This window comes from Oncorhynchus mykiss, chromosome 11 (assembly GCF_057628025.1).
Source record: "Oncorhynchus mykiss isolate SJ-2025 chromosome 11, ASM5762802v1, whole genome shotgun sequence".
NCBI lineage: Eukaryota > Metazoa > Chordata > Actinopteri > Salmoniformes > Salmonidae > Oncorhynchus > Oncorhynchus mykiss.
In genome coordinates, this window is record NC_143032.1 from 55,128,659 (window position 1) to 55,144,029 (window position 15,371).

The window sequence follows — 15,371 nt, forward strand, 5'->3', positions numbered from 1 at the left end:
GCAGCAACGCTCCCCATCCAACCTGACAGAGCTTGAGAGGATCTGCAGAGAATGGGAGCGTCATACCCAAGAAGACTTAAGGCTGTGATCGCTGCCAAAGGTGCTTCAACAAAGTACTGAGTAAAGGGTCTGAGTACTTACGGAAATGTTATTTTTATACTTTTGTTATGTAATAAATTAGCAAAAATGTCTAATCCTGTTTTTGCTTTGTCGTTATGTGTAGATGGGGGGACAATTGAATCAATTTTAGATGAAGGCTGTAACCTACCAAAACATCACATATCATTTTTAAATTTAAGTGTATGTCAACTCTTCCTCTTCTGTAGCGCCCAGCATAGTACCATATGCACTGCCAGAGGATATCCCCTACATTTTTCAACAGAAGTCTTGCCAACATCCACTCCAAAGGCCTGTGAAAGCCCTTCAAACAGTTCTCAAATACCAAGTAACTCAGACCATTTATTGGCCAACTTATTAAAAATCATTCATTGCATTAAATTGATGTATTTTCTGTCTTATGTGCTCTCCCGTTAACAAATCAGATGACAAGTCTTTTTAATGTTAGCAGTGATCACCACATTAAACTATAGTGGTGTTTGTATAGCTAGCTCTTCTAAACAAGGTCTGATCCAGATGGTCTCCTGACACTGGCGTGCCCTCTGAACTATGATCTTAATGGCTGTAGGCCTGAGCCTCAGCTCTCTGCCCTCCTATCCCAATACATTGTCTCTTCAGCATAGGATAACTGTGTTGAGAGCTTTCTGGTCTCCCTCACTGCTAAAACCTAAAACACAATTATCTATTGCAGCATATTAAACCCTTTGTTTTAACATATTATACATGAGTAGTCCCCATTAATAATTTCAAACGGTCATATAAAAAGTCAACCTATGACACTGACAGACATCAGCTGGTTGCCGCTATAGATAGCTAGGTTATGCCGGTGCACAATGGTAACACTGCCTGCCATCACTTACCCAGGTGCCAAAGACACAATCAAGACCATATGCTTTCTTGAGCTTCATAGCTTTTAAGAGTCTTATGACCTACATAACTCACTCATATACAAAGATATGTTTTATCATTCACTAAGGTCAGCGCAGATAGTGTATAAAAACAAAACAATTTATTACAATTAGGCTGAAAAAAATCAAATAAACTACTTTACAAGTACAAATGTTTTCCATTGTTATTTACATTTTTTTTTTTTTTTACATCAATACAAAATGACAGAAAACAAGATACTTAATGTTTACAGTGTTTGTTACAATGGACTAAAGGAACGTGCATTATTTTCCATAGAATATCTGCAAAAGTCACATCCAGATTGTATTTTATTTGTGTATTGAGTGGTTTGTTTAACTGCGATACAATGACTATTGGGGCAGTCTGACATGGCAAGCTTAAATGAGCTAACTTTAAAGGACACCTCTCAATGTTAAATTGGTACATTGAAAAAGGTTATGTGAATGAATGGTATGTGAATGAGGACTGAAATCCTCACTTATCCTTCTGGTAGGCAATGCAGCTGTAGTACTGATATGTAGCTACATTACTTGATCATGATATGTTCTATATCTATAAACAACTAGGAAATTACAGACATAAAAGGTAAGCATGAGGACACCAAGGAGGGCAGTGTATGAATATACAAAACATTCAAATGAACATTCCCCCAAATTAGTGATGCTTCAGGCATGTAGTAACATTAATATATTCATCAAATGCATGAATATGCATGAATATGCTTTTCAGATCTTTATTAGATGTTGGTGCAGGGCGAGGTTGCCTCCAGGGGTGACCTTCTGAAACAGTTACAAAACTGTTGTAGAAGATTAACACTCTTGAAGACATGCCATTCCTTTACATGGAGCAGTTCCTTTAGCCAGGTTAGATTCAACACAGCCACCTCAGTGGCTTCACCACTCTGCCAAAGTGAAAGCATCTCTTCATGTCATTTTGAGTGCATTTACACTGATGATATGGGCTCTTTGGCCTAGCTGAAAGGGGAGTGCTAACTATTCCTGTGGGCTCCTAGCTGCTGCCCCCACTGGGCTTGGCCTGGTTCTTGCCCCTCATGGCCCCTCCGCGAGCCTGGCCCTTGGCTGGCTGCTGTAGTACAGGGGACTCGGCTGCAGCAGGCGCTTGGGCCTGCTGGGCCGGGCTGTGAGGAGAGGTGGTCTGGATCTGAGGCGAGGCGACTGCAGTCACCACCTGCTGCTGGAGAAGCTTCTGCTGAACCACCTGGGATGTGCCTGATGGAATCATCTGGACCTGGGGCTGGGCTGAGGACGCAGTCTGGGTCAAGGGAACAGTCTGGGAGTGGATCTGGTACGACACAACAAGAGGGTCACATTAGACAGACGACAACGTTACCAGACTATACTGCCCTCTTGGTAGCTATATTCACTGTCATGACATTTCACAAGAGTTTGAAGGGAATGACCGAAATGACAAAACGCACGAAAGCATTGTGCAATTTAAGCAAGCTGACTGGTATTTGAGTCACATGCATGGAAGACGTGAAAGGTCATGATGCACAGTGAGCAAAACCTGTTACTTCTCATTCCTTATGCCTCATAAGAATCCTGTATAATTCTGCCCTTCTGTTGGGGCATAGTGCTCTTACCTGCTGTGGAGGTGATACGATCTGCTGGATGTTGGCCACAGTGGATTGCCCCTGCACTATCTGGGGGAGCTTAGCCACCTAATATACAAGGGAAAACAGTTAGCGTTCCTCACACATCTGGATAATAGCCCTCTATACATGTCCAGGCCAGTGGATTGAAGTATCCAGGCCAGTGGATTGAAGTATCTGAGTAGTAGATGAGTGCATACCTGGATTTGCTGGGCCCCAGTGGGTTTTCCAGACTGGGCGATGGAGGTAGTGAAGAACTGGGTCTTGATGCCAGTTTGGAGCTGGGTGGTGGCAGCATAGGTGACCTTCTGCTGCTGGGCAGCCTGGGGACTGTGCACTGTCACCTGCTGGGTGCCCAACTGAGGGAGAGGACAGAGCAGAACTAGGTTCACAACAAGATTCTTCTGACAAATATGCATGGCAACTATTGACAGACTGGATTGTAGTTTCATAAGTGTCACTTTCAGTTCAGATTAGAAATGCACCTCTGACCAGCCCATACCCTTATGGTAACAACAAGAGAACACTTAAATATTTGTCCCTTGAGCCACACCTTCTGCTGCACAGTGGCCGGTCCTTGCTGTGGCTCCACTGCTTTCTGCTGGGCTGCTGCTGCCTGCACGGCTGCCTGCTGCTTCTTCATCTGGAGCAGCTGCTGCACCTGCATCTGGGGGAACGGGGGCGGCAACACCGGCCCACCTACAGGATCAGAAGAGAAACATAGTGACTCAGGGACAGGACAACCTCAACCAACAGAGGGAGTGTGGGGGTATGTGTTTTTGTGCTAAGAGGAAAATATTCTGAGTGCTTCAGTCTAATCAGTTGCTGAGAATAGGAGAGCTTCCCCACCTGTTTTCTGGGCCTGGCCAATGGCCACACTGATACCAGCCACAGAGACGGGCAGTGTGGTGACGCCAGCGGAGGAGACCACAGCGGGCACAGAGACTACGGGGGGCTTAGTGAGGGTCACCTGGGCCGTCTGCCCTGGCTGGGCCTGGATCTGACCCTGGGTGGGCACCCGCGTCTGGGGTGGCAAAGACAAACACTGTTCTAAACACTGTTTCAATGGATCATTAATTCATCACGGTTACTTCTGGTAGATCATTATTCAAAATGGACACGTCTCAGCAGTGACATTGTGTGGCATTTACCAGTCTGAAAATAATAAAGCACAACAGTGGTACTAATCCCCTAGACCAGGCTACATACTGTAGAAAAAAAACAAGAGCAGGGGATAAAGTTGGTCCTCACCAGTCTGGCCAGCTGCAAGTTGGCTACGGTGGAACCAGCCAGCACGGCCCCGGCTCTGGGAGCAGCAGCTACAGCAGCTAGCTGTGGGTTGGCCTGGGCTGCCTGGGGGTTAGCCAGCTGGACCTGGGAGGCCTGTTGGCCTGCCTGCTGCTGGCCCTGGGCTGCTGCCACTGCCACCTGCTGCTGGGACATCTGCATCTTCTGCTTGTGCATCTTTAGCAGCTCCTACAGTCAGAGAACAAGTTAAAGTCAAGTTATATCTCAAGTGCTTTAACATCTTAGAATCTGGAATATAGTGCAGTGTGGTTCGCTGACTGATGAATTTTGTAATCCTACGTGAATCCAATTTAAGTGCATTCACATAGACTTGCAAAGTGTTAAACTTGCACTGCTTTGAGAAGGGGACTGAGCATCAGTAGCAGCAAAAGCCAGGAGGCCATGCAGTGAATGAAGGGCTTCTCTGTAGAGCACAATACCTGGGGTTTGCCCACAGCCTTAATGCCTTGTGGAGAGGAAGCCTGCTGTTGTTGCTGCTGCTGGAGCTGCTGCTGGCGGAGCATGTGGAGGTGGGCCTGGGTTATGGGCTTCCCCTGGGGCAGCTGCATGCCTGTAGCTGGGGACAAAGAGGGAGAGGGGTCAGATCACAAAACCAGGCAACAGGGCACTTTAATTATGTTGTATGTTTTCTTTGACGGGTTACTTTAAAGTTGGTGTTAAAAGGGCTATCTAAATTAATTTGATAGATTAATTGATTGTTTGTATGTGTTCAGTGTGAATAATGTGTCCAGTACCTGGTGTGACCTGAGTGACCAGGGAGCGGGTCTGAGACTGCACTGGGGTCAGAGTGGTGGACACCACCGCAGAGGCGGTCACCGGGGTAACAGCCCTGACACCCTGACCTGTAGCTATGGCGATCACCTCTCCAGGGGTGGCAGCGGCAGGTACGGCTCTCTGCTGGGAGTGGACCACCTGGGCTCCTGCTGCACCGGCAGGCTGGAGGGGGGACACGAACACAGGACATCATGTTAGACCAACAGTCAACACCTACTAGGACCATTCACTTCAGTCAGCAAGACTGAATATTTCTCAAACAATGGTGATTGTGTGTTATAACAAACACTGGGAAAGATTCCCTAGGAGTTGAGGGAAACAATAACAGGGTAAATACATAGAGTGACTTACAGACAGTGTGCCTGGTATGACTTGACCTGGTGATGCCAGCCGTTTGTTGGCCTGGAACGGACTTGGAGGAACTCCAGACACTGTGTTCACAATCACGTTCCCAGCTACGGTGCCTGAAAGGGACAAAAAGGAAAGTATTTAAGAAGTGATTATTTCATTACAGACCAAATGTTTTGTAATGATCAATGACTGTGCCATGAAAACCCACCAGTTTGAATGGTCGCCCCCCCAGCAGCATTCTTAATGGCTCCAGCCTGAAATACACAAGCAACTTTCTCGTAAAAACATTTTCTTTCCACTAAATAAATATATATAGACAGCTCTTGGTCTGACATTGAAAATGGTCTGGTTTTCCCCATTCTCACCAGGACCGTTATGTTGGGTACAGCGGTAGCTCCAGTCGCTGCAGGGGCCTGGGGGACTCCCGGGGCCTGGGCTTGGCCTACAGCAGGAGCCCCAGCCTGGGGTTGGGCAGCACCGGCCACGGCCTGGGGGGCTCCAGCCTGCTGAGCTAGCTGCTGAGTCCTCTGCTGCTCTGCTAGGGCCTGGCAGGACACACAGACAGATAGGAATGTTGAAGATCAGAGCGCGAGCACTGTCACACTGCATACTTAGCCATTAATCCAAAACCAGAGAACATACAGTAACAGTACACACCTTCTTCTCCTTGGCAATCCTCTCAGCACGTTGTGATGCCACCTGAATGGGAGGGAGGGGCTTGTCGTAGCCGATCCCACTTTCTGCCAGGACAGAGGCATGTTTGGGGTTCTTCTGGAATGGGTTCATCCCCAGACTTTGAAGACGAAGCAAACATTCCATAGAGTTAATTGATAGTTGCACACTAAGCATGTTTATCAAGAGGCTGATAAAACAACATGTATTACTTCATGCTACAGAGGAATGGTCATGTTGAGTGCTTACAGGGGTTTGATGGGGGGACTCCTCTTGCTGGCGATGATCTTCATGAGCTCAAAGCGGCTGTTGTAGAGCTGGATGTGTGTAGCGTTGTCATCCTGGGTGTAGATCTGACAGGTCCGGAGCGGCCGGCTGTTCTTAGACTGGGGAAGGAGAAAGGAGGGAAACTGGCCAATCAAGAGAGCTCTGTGAATCCAACAATATGACCACTGTAAAAGACAAGAGTAGGGCAATGTACCTTGTATATGCTCTTGGTTTTCTTCTTGGGGTTCGCCTCATACACCAACTAAAAGGAGTAACAAAAACGGTATGGGTTAATTATCTGAATACTCAAAACAACAGCTGTCATTCAGGACTTTAGTAGTCATGGCAGCTCACCTTGCCCTCCTCCCGGGGGATGATGACGTTCTCGTAGCGGTTGCGACACTGCTTGGGCGAGCGGTAGATCCGGCTGCAGGAGTTGACCACGTCGCTGACCAGGTCCCAGTTGGGCGTGTGGGCCGGAGACATGATGGTTAGGTTCAGAGGGAGCTCCAGGAGCTGCTTCAAAGCCTGCCGCGGACAGAGAGAGGAGACACTTACTTCACTAACGGAACACATCATACTAACTTAACTACAACACATTTCACCACAATTACAAATAGCTTAGCTTCTAAGTATATTTTAGTTCACCTCATCTGAGAGTACCTAGCAAACGTACATTATGACAGACATTTCCACCGTGGGTAAAACAAGCCTTCTCAGTACCTGTAGCAGGGCCCAGTCTTCACTGATGAGCCACTCTGGATTGTCCTGCCCGGCCTCCATGGCAGGTTTGACCAGGGAGGGCAGAGGCTTGGCGAAGGGCGCCTGCTGCTTCAGGGAGAAGTTCTTCTTTTGGTCCTTGCCCTCGCGGCGGACCTTGAGCATGCTGGCCTTCTCAAAGAGGGAACGAGGAGGAATCACTGTCTCCCCATGACCCTTCTTCTTCTTCCTGCCTGCTACGGAGCACAAGCACATGGGTTAGGACAGAGCTCACAAGTGCATCACACACACACACACAATGTACCATACAAAGCCTTACCCGAGGGGTCCATCTTGAGTCTCTTGTGCTCCTTGCGGATGTAGACAGGAGGCAGTTTGGACTCCGGCATGGGAGCAGAGTCGTACATCAGACAGATGACAGAGTCGATATAGATGTCGTTGTCATCCTGCGGTGGGGTAGGTGGAGTCCACAGCTGCAACCAGAACCATAGGTTAACATACAGCTGACAGGCTCATGGATCATATGAGGCTTCACTATGACATAGCTCAGGTACTGTCATGTCTTGCTCGTTCTGATAAGTCCGTTTTTTGTTGATTATGTGTGTATTGTTATTGTATTGCTAGATATTGCTGCGTTGTTAGAGCTAGAAACATAAGCATTTCAATGCACCTGCGATAACATCTGCAAAACTGTGAACGTGACCAATACCCTTTGATTTGATGTAGACATTATAAGACTGACTTACCGGCATGATTTCCGTTTGGCCATCTTCTCCATCAAACACATACTCCTGTTGAAACAGAGACAAGAGCTAAGCTCCCATTACAACGGAGTTACAATGGAAACTCACTACAGGCTCTGTTCTCTTATCTCAACACCGTGACCACCAGATGAGAGAGTGAAAGCCTACCATGTTGTAAGCATCCTCTCTGGTGTAGGTGAACAGGTTCTCCTCGTCCTCAATGATCATCCTCTCTGAGTCTTCAGCCTTCAGTTTCTGGAGGTGCTGCATCTCCCAGCCTCTCTTTGCACACAACAGTCGCTCCTGGAATTCACATTAGTCATGAAATAATTTTCAACGTTGTTTTTAATTGTGGCCTGGTGCTACTTGAGAATGCAAGGTCTTACGAGTTAGACATCCAGAGGTACTACTGAGAGGACTATTTTGAGTCTTACCTTGGCAACATGTTCGTCTTCACTGACATGAAGATACTCCAGGTATTGCAGGGCATATTTTTCTATCGGCGTCAGCTGATGGAGTATAAGTTTAAGACAATTCAGCTGTAGTTAAAACTGATGTGTTAGCTCTCTGGTATGTAGTCTACAAGACCATCCAGCTGTAGTTAAAACTGATGTGTTAGCTCCCTGGTATGTAGTCTACAAGACCATCCAGCTGTAGTTAAAACTGATGTGTTAGCTCTCTGGTATGTAGTCTACAAGACCATCCAGCTGTAGTTAAAACTGATGTGTTAGCTCTCTGGTATGTAGTCTACAAGACCATCCAGCTGTAGTTAAAACTGATGTGTTAGCTCTCTGGTATGTAGTCTACAAGACCATCCAGCTGTAGTTAAAACTGATGTGTTAGCTCTCTGGTATGTAGTCTACAAGACCATCCAGCTGTAGTTAAAACTGATGTGTTAGCTCCCTGGTATGTAGTCTACAAGACCATCCAGCTGTAGTTAAAACTGATGTGTTAGCTCTCTGGTATGTAGTCTACAAGACCATCCAGCTGTAGTTAAAACTGATGTGTTAGCTCCCTGGTATGTAGTCTACAAGACCATCCAGCTGTAGTTAAAACTGATGTGTTAGCTCCCTGGTATGTAGTCTACAAGACCATCCAGCTGTAGTTAAAGCTGATGTGTTAGCTCCCTGGTATGTAGTCTACAAGACCATCCAGCTGTAGTTAAAGCTGATGTGTTAGCTCCCTGGTATGTAGTCTACAACATACTGTAAGAAGGCACTTAATGACTGTTTATCACCTGGTCCATGACAGCACTGAGCTCCTCCAGCTGAGAGGGCTCTTCTTTGACTTGTGCCTCTTTCTCCAGGTCCTCCTCCTGACCCTCCTCCCCCTGCCACTCTGGTGGTGGGGCATCCAGGCTGATGCTGTGAAGGGCCTGGATGTAGGGCCTGGCCACGCGGGGAGAGATTGCCTCAGAGGGAGACGGCTCCTGGTGCAGAACAACAAACTCCTCAACCTTCTCCCCAGAGCCGGTCTCCACCTCAAACAGGTCCTGGATGGTCCGCTGGACAGAGACACAGCATATTAAATAATATAGTATGGAGTTTTAGTCAGAGTGGGGCTGGGGGCTGGTTGTAGTGAGGGTAAAATATCCTACCTGTGTGAGTGGGGCTGGGGGCTGGTTGGAGTGAGGGTAAAATATCCTACCTGTGTGAGGAATGCCAGGGTGTAGTCAGTCCCCTGGGCAGCCACCTCTCTGATCAGATCCTTGGTGCCGTTCTTCAGCAGCTTCTCTTCAATGGAGTTCCCACTCTCCAGTCTGGGATACAAAATACCAAGTTACCAACTTCAAACTGACTAACATTCCAGTTAGTCATCCTGATATGGTATGTAGAGTTACAGTTGAAGTCAGAAGTTTACATACACTTAGGTTGGAGTCATTAAAACTCGTTTTTCAACCACTCCACAAATGTCTTGTAAACAAACTATAGTTTTGGCAAGTTGGTTAGGACATCTACTTGGTGCATGACACAAGTCATTTTTCCAACAACTGTTTACAGACAGATTATTTCACTTATAATTCCCTGTATCACAATTACAGTGGGTGAGAAGTTTACGTACACTAAGTTGACTGTGCCTTTAAACAGCTTGGAAAAAGCCAGAAAATGTCAATGCTTTAGAAGCTTCTGCTAGGCTAATTGACATAATTTGAGTCAATTGGAGGTGTACTAGTGGATGTATTTCAAGGCCTACCTTCAAACTCTGTGCCTCCTTGCTTGACATCATGGGAAAATCAAAGGAAATCAGCCAAGATCTCAGAAAAAAATGGTTCATCCTTGAGAGCAATTTTCAAACGCTTCCACGTTCATCTGAACAAACAATAGTGCGCAAGTATAAACACCATGGAACCACGCAGCCATCATACCGCTCAGGAAGGAGTCTCCTAGAGATTAACGTACTTTGGTGCGAAAAGTGCAAATCAATCCCAGAACAGCAGCAAAGGACCTTGTGAAGATACTGGAGGAAAACAGGTACAAAAGTATCTATATCCACAGTAAAACGAGTCCTATATCGACATAACCTGAAAGGCCGCTCAGCAAGGAAGAAGCCACCTCTCCAAAACCGCCATAAAAAGCCAGACTACGGTTTGCAACTGCACATGGGGACAAAGATCGTACTTTTTGGAGAAATGTCCTCCGGACTGATGAAACAAAAATAGAACAGTTTTGCCATAATGACCATCATTAAGTTTGATGTAAAAAGGGGGAGGCTTGCAAGCCAAAGAACACCATCCCAAACATGAAGCATGGGGGTAGCAGCATCATGTTGTGGGGGTGCTTTTCTGTAGGAGGAAATGGTGCACTTCACAAAATAGATGGCATCATGAGGGAGGAAAATTATGTGGATATATTGAAGCAACATCTCAAGACATCAGTCGGGAAGTTAAAGCTTGGTCGCAAATGGGTCTTACAAATGGACAATGACCCCAAGCATACTTCCAAAGTTGTGGCAAAATGGCTAAAGGACAACAAAGTCAAGGTATTGTAGTGGCCATCACAAAGCCCTGACCTCAATCCTGTCCGAGCAAGGAGGCCTACAAACCTGACACAGTTACACCAGCTCTGTCAGGAGGAATGGGCCAAAATTCACCCAACTTATTGTGGGAAGCTTGTGAAAGAAATAAAACCTGAAATAAATAATTATCTCTACTATTATTCTGACATTTCACCTTCTTAAAATGAAGTGTTGATACTAACTGACCTAAGACAGTGAATTTTTACTAGGATTATATGTCAGGAATTGTGAAAAACTGAGTTTCAATGTATTTGGCTAAGGTGTATGTAAACTTCCGACTTCAACTGTATGGCAGAACATGTCTTTATCCTGTGTGTTACCTATAGATGTGGATGTCCTTGAAGCGTCCGATCTTGTCGCACCACTCCTGGGTGCGGGCGTCCATGCTGGGGTTGAGGTCTGTGTCGTAGAATATAATGGTGTCTGCATCGAACACGGTCCCCACGGCTGAGCAGCAGCGGTTGGTCAGAATGCTACAGAACACCTGTCTGTTCCTGTTGAAGGTCTTCATATGCTCCTGATGGGGGGGAGGGAGATATCGTGAGAAACCGAGAGAGAGACAGATTAGTCCTAAGGAGAGGGCTTCAGAGTTGTATCCTATCCCAATACTCCAATTAAGATAATTGTATAGGTAGCATTACGTCTTCTGACCCTGACCAATACTTGTCTAGCATCTACAAAACACATGGTATAGATGGTTGGAGAGGTCTAAATCCTACAAATTATTGTATGGTTTATGATAAGAGTATATGCTGCATCAGTGACTGGTGTGCTGAAACTGAGCAGTTCATCACAACTATACTTTGTCTTTTAGACAAATGAAGACACGCTTCCTCTGCTTCAAATGTTACAAAACAATCACCTCCGGTATAGTTCCCTCAGCTAACCGACAGAGAGACAGAAGGAGAATTAAACAAGAGGTCGGTTAGACAAGAGGCAGACACATCTGATTGGACAGCCAGAAAATAAAAATAGCAAGTGTAGCAGACAGGTTTTTCAGACAGAAAATGAAACAGCAAGTATAGCAGAAAAGTAAAAAGTACAGCACTAAAAAAGCCCAATAGCCCCATAGGTTCTCTAGAGTTGTCACTGTGTGCTTCTCTTAAGGCCCTAGGAGGAACAGAATCCAGTAGGGAGGGAAGAGAGCATAGTACTCTGTCCCCTTATAGTGCCAGAACACTGCACTGAATCAAGAGGTCCCAGTGTTAGACAGGGAGAAACAGAAAGAGAGGCAGGGCTGTCACTGAGTGAGTGAACTACAATTAACCCTAGTCATGCAACACAATAGAAGTCTCTGTGTGTGAACTCACTATAACACAGGCACCATAACTGGTGCAGCGGATTACTTCCTTGGTACAAAGGTGTTTTACCTGGCGTTCCTCTGTGGTCAGGCTCTCGTCCACGCGGATGTATGTGAGCTGCCGGTGGTCCAGGAAGGCCTCCAGGATGTCCAGCATCTTCACCATCTGTGTGAAGATGAGGACTCGATGATTCTCCGACCTCAGCTTCTGGAGCAGAATGGCCAGGGCCTCAAGTTTACCTTCAGCGAGGGAAAAAAAAGAAGCTCATTTTTGCGTAATTCGAACAATGTGTGCAGCCCACGCACCAAATGGACTACCTATGTTGAGCCAGGCTTATAGGAGAGCCTAGAGCCCTGGCACACAAAGCTAAATATAGTCTTCTGCTGAGCTCACCTGAGTCCATCTGCATGAGCTGCAGGTCAGGGAACTGGAGCTGGCGTCCAGAGGCCAGGCGGTGGATCTCTGTGCTGTAGGGGGCTGCAGCCTCCTGAAGCCTGCGACTGATCGACTTCTGCTCCAGGCTGTAGGGAGCTGGGGGATTGGCTGCATACAGGTGAGGGGGAGGAGCTACTGCGACAGGGACAACACATGATAACCTAAAGAGAGGAGAGAGTTTTTAATGACTGTAAGAAATACAAAAGGCTATATGAACTCAAGTAGGCTTTAACTCAATTCACTATACGCAAACATAACTATATTTTGAACCAGGGTGATCACATCCATCCTGAAATAAAAGTTTAATCTGACAGTGATGTGAGGTGATTGACCATTGTGGGAAGTTGGATACCTGCTGACTAGGTGGCTGCCGGCATCCTGGCGGTGTGTGGAGGAGAGCAGGGCAGACTGGAGGTGTGTGGTGGTGGCCACAGGGGTCCTTTGGGCCCTGAGGCAGCTGTCCCTGCCCACCCACCTCCAGCCCCTGGGGCTCAGGGCAGAGTGAGGAGCCCCTGGGGTCACAGAACAGGCTTGGAGCAGGTCAGCCCCGTACAGGACACTGCGGCCACAGCGCCGCTCGTTGGAACTGAACAGGCGGCTCAGACGCTCCTTCAGCAGACGACTCCTCTCCTCTGACGACTCCTTGTACATGACACACAAGAACGGCATCATAGTGACATTTCATCGCGTTGGTGAGAATATGGATCATGGGACTACAGAAATATAGGTATGTAGTTGTGTGTTCGTCTGTGTTCTGTGTATGTGTTCTACCGGTGCCAGTTCTACCTACCTGAGGGGCAATAGGAGCAGCAGGAGCTGGCTTGACGCTCACCCCTGAGGCTGAAACTTTACAAGTAAAGGGATAAAGACCAAGGCCATTACGGCACAACCACTGTCAGAAAGGTGACTATAGAGTTGTAAGCCAAGACAGCAGAGACAGTGATGTAATTCTTCAGGCTCTATCTGCATTATTCACAGTTGAAGGTGGATGGCTTACCTTGGTGGGTTGGGGGGGATGGGGTGCCAGGTGTGGAGGAGGAGTTGGAGACGGGTACAGCCTGAGGTACCGTCTGCATGAGCATGGAGCCCTGAGGCCGGAGGATCTGCTGACCGGGGGCCGACACTATCTGCAGGATGTTACCTGTACCACCACACAACCAGGCACACAGACAACACGGAAACCTTCAAACAGCTATTTAGGGTAATAACCATTTAATTTCATCACTCTCTAAGTAAAAATGTAACATCGGTTATTCAACTCTAAATATTTATATGATGGGGATTTGGAATAAATTACATGGCAGAGAGAAAAGTAACATATTTGTTGCAAGTGATTGCAATATATTGAAGGGAAAGAGAGGTAATAAGGAGAGTATGAAATGTTGGGTGTACATTACCGAGTGTACCTTGGAGCTGCAAGGGCTGCCCTGTGGTGAGCTGTCGGAGCTGGCTGGGGGACAGGGTGAACTTGTTGCCCTGGAACTGCAGCGTGACGGGGGTCTCAGGCTGGGAGATCCGGTTCTGACTGCCTGCTATGGATGCCAGCTGGGCTATTTTCACCACATCTCCACCTTCAGGAGGGAAGACACACACACACACACCTCTAGTCAAATAACACCACAGACCAAAAGAGGACTGCTGTCAGAAACAGTCTAGCAGTGCATCACCAAAAAGACAAAATAAAGACATGTTTGATATTTCAGTTAGTTGAAGGGTGAGGGGGACTAGACATGCAGAACCAGGGTGGGTTAATGAGTGGGACAAGCGTAGGTAGCTGCACTCCACAACACCAGAACCATTGTGGTTGCTAATCTCTACCAGAACCTGAGGGGGAAAATTTAAAAAAAGAACAAGTCATCTTCAGGTGCCACTGCTTTTTTCAGTTAAAGTGGCTTGCACTTAACTGCTTTTTCAACAACACCTATTGCAGGCATGCAGTTAGACGATGCACCTTTATCCAAATTACTGCCCAAAAAGACCTGTATGCTCTTTTAAAGATACATTTTTGGGCAATAATAGTTTTAAATGCTGTAATTTCTGAGTTGTGTGTTGAGTTATTATTGAAAAGGTAACCGTGTGTGTTCACACTGGGGGTAGGGACTGGCCTGAGGTCAGCAGTATGTGCGACCATTTACACATGCTTAGCAGTGCACACCTTCAGAGTAGAGGTCGACCAATTAATTAGGGTCGATTTCAAGTTATAACAATCGGAAATCTGTATTTTTTTGGACACCAATTTGGCCGTTTTTTTTTTACACATTTATTTATCCTTTATTTAACTAGGCAAGTCAGTTAAGAACACATTCTTATTTTCAATGACGGCCTAGGAACGGTGGGTTTATTGCCTGTTCAGGGGCAGAACGACAGATGTTTACCTTGTCAGCTCGGGGATTGAATCTCGCAACATTACAGTTAACTAGTCAGTTAACTAGCTCTAACCACCTGATTACATTGCACTCCACGAGGAGCCTGCTTGTTACGCGAATGCAGTAAGCCAAGGTAAGTTGCTAGCTAGCATTAAACTTATCTTATAAAAAACAATCAATCAATCATAATCACTAGTTAACTACACATGGTTGATGATATTACTAGTTTATCTAGCGTGTCCTGCATTGCATATAATAGATGCGGTGCGTATTCGTGAAAAAGGACTGTCATTGCTCCAATGTGCACCTAACCATAAACATCAATGCCTTTCTTAAAATCAATACACAGAAGTATATCTTTTTAATCATGCACATTTAGCTAAAATAAATCCAGGTTAGCAGGCAATATTAACCAGGTGAAATTGTGTCACTTCTCTTGCGTTCATTGCACGCAGAGTCAGTGTATATGCAACAGTTTGAGTCGCCTAATTTGCCAGAATTTTACATAATTATGACATAACATTGAAGGTTGTGCAATGTAACAGGAATATTTAGACTTAGGGATGCCACCCGTTAGATAAAATACGGAACGGTTCCGTATTTCACTGAAAGAATAAACGTCTTGTTTTCGAGATGATACTTTCTGGATTCGACCATATTAATGAGACCAAAGGCTCCTATTTCTGTGTGTTATTATGTTATAATTAAGTCTATGATTTGATAGAGTAGTCTGACTGAGCGGTGGTAGGCACCAGCAGGCTCGTAAGCATTCATTCAAACA

General features: G+C 46.2%; 1 protein-coding gene and 1 non-coding gene across 14 annotated transcripts in view; both read right to left on the minus strand.

Annotated features, from left to right (window-relative positions):
* Positions 1–1,104: 1,104 nt before the first annotated feature.
* The window catches only part of LOC110535947 (E1A-binding protein p400), a 28,915-nt gene continuing 14,648 nt past the window's right edge, over positions 1,105–15,371 (minus strand). For 6 of the 13 annotated variants that reach the window (XM_090190533.1, XM_090190538.1, XM_021621354.3 and 3 more), the window contains 29 exons: positions 13,622–13,795; positions 13,222–13,365; positions 13,015–13,070; positions 12,577–12,866; positions 12,183–12,385; positions 11,859–12,028; positions 10,809–11,005; positions 9,121–9,232; positions 8,711–8,977; positions 7,908–7,982; positions 7,642–7,776; positions 7,477–7,521; positions 7,050–7,203; positions 6,734–6,966; positions 6,365–6,538; positions 6,225–6,272; positions 5,993–6,129; positions 5,729–5,864; positions 5,437–5,616; positions 5,280–5,325; positions 5,072–5,184; positions 4,681–4,882; positions 4,366–4,502; positions 3,890–4,114; positions 3,488–3,662; positions 3,192–3,337; positions 2,839–2,997; positions 2,630–2,707; positions 1,105–2,328 (listed from right to left, as the gene is read on the minus strand). In XM_090190533.1, the coding sequence (XP_090046659.1) occupies positions 2,035–2,328; positions 2,630–2,707; positions 2,839–2,997; positions 3,192–3,337; positions 3,488–3,662; positions 3,890–4,114; positions 4,366–4,502; positions 4,681–4,882; positions 5,072–5,184; positions 5,280–5,325; positions 5,437–5,616; positions 5,729–5,864; positions 5,993–6,129; positions 6,225–6,272; positions 6,365–6,538; positions 6,734–6,966; positions 7,050–7,203; positions 7,477–7,521; positions 7,642–7,776; positions 7,908–7,982; positions 8,711–8,977; positions 9,121–9,232; positions 10,809–11,005; positions 11,859–12,028; positions 12,183–12,385; positions 12,577–12,866; positions 13,015–13,070; positions 13,222–13,365; positions 13,622–13,795 (4,505 nt within the window). In that variant the 3' untranslated portion in view covers positions 1,105–2,034. The remainder of the gene's footprint in view (positions 2,329–2,629; positions 2,708–2,838; positions 2,998–3,191; positions 3,338–3,487; positions 3,663–3,889; positions 4,115–4,365; positions 4,503–4,680; positions 4,883–5,071; positions 5,185–5,279; positions 5,326–5,436; positions 5,617–5,728; positions 5,865–5,992; positions 6,130–6,224; positions 6,273–6,364; positions 6,539–6,733; positions 6,967–7,049; positions 7,204–7,476; positions 7,522–7,641; positions 7,777–7,907; positions 7,983–8,710; positions 8,978–9,120; positions 9,233–10,808; positions 11,006–11,858; positions 12,029–12,182; positions 12,386–12,576; positions 12,867–13,014; positions 13,071–13,221; positions 13,366–13,621; positions 13,796–15,371) is intronic. The other 7 variants (XM_090190541.1, XM_090190536.1, XM_090190543.1 and 4 more) reach the window with 3 other exon arrangements.
* LOC118937476 (small nucleolar RNA SNORA49) lies at positions 11,577–11,706 on the minus strand. The gene has a single exon (XR_005034815.2). It is a non-coding gene; the product is annotated as a small nucleolar RNA SNORA49 (small nucleolar RNA).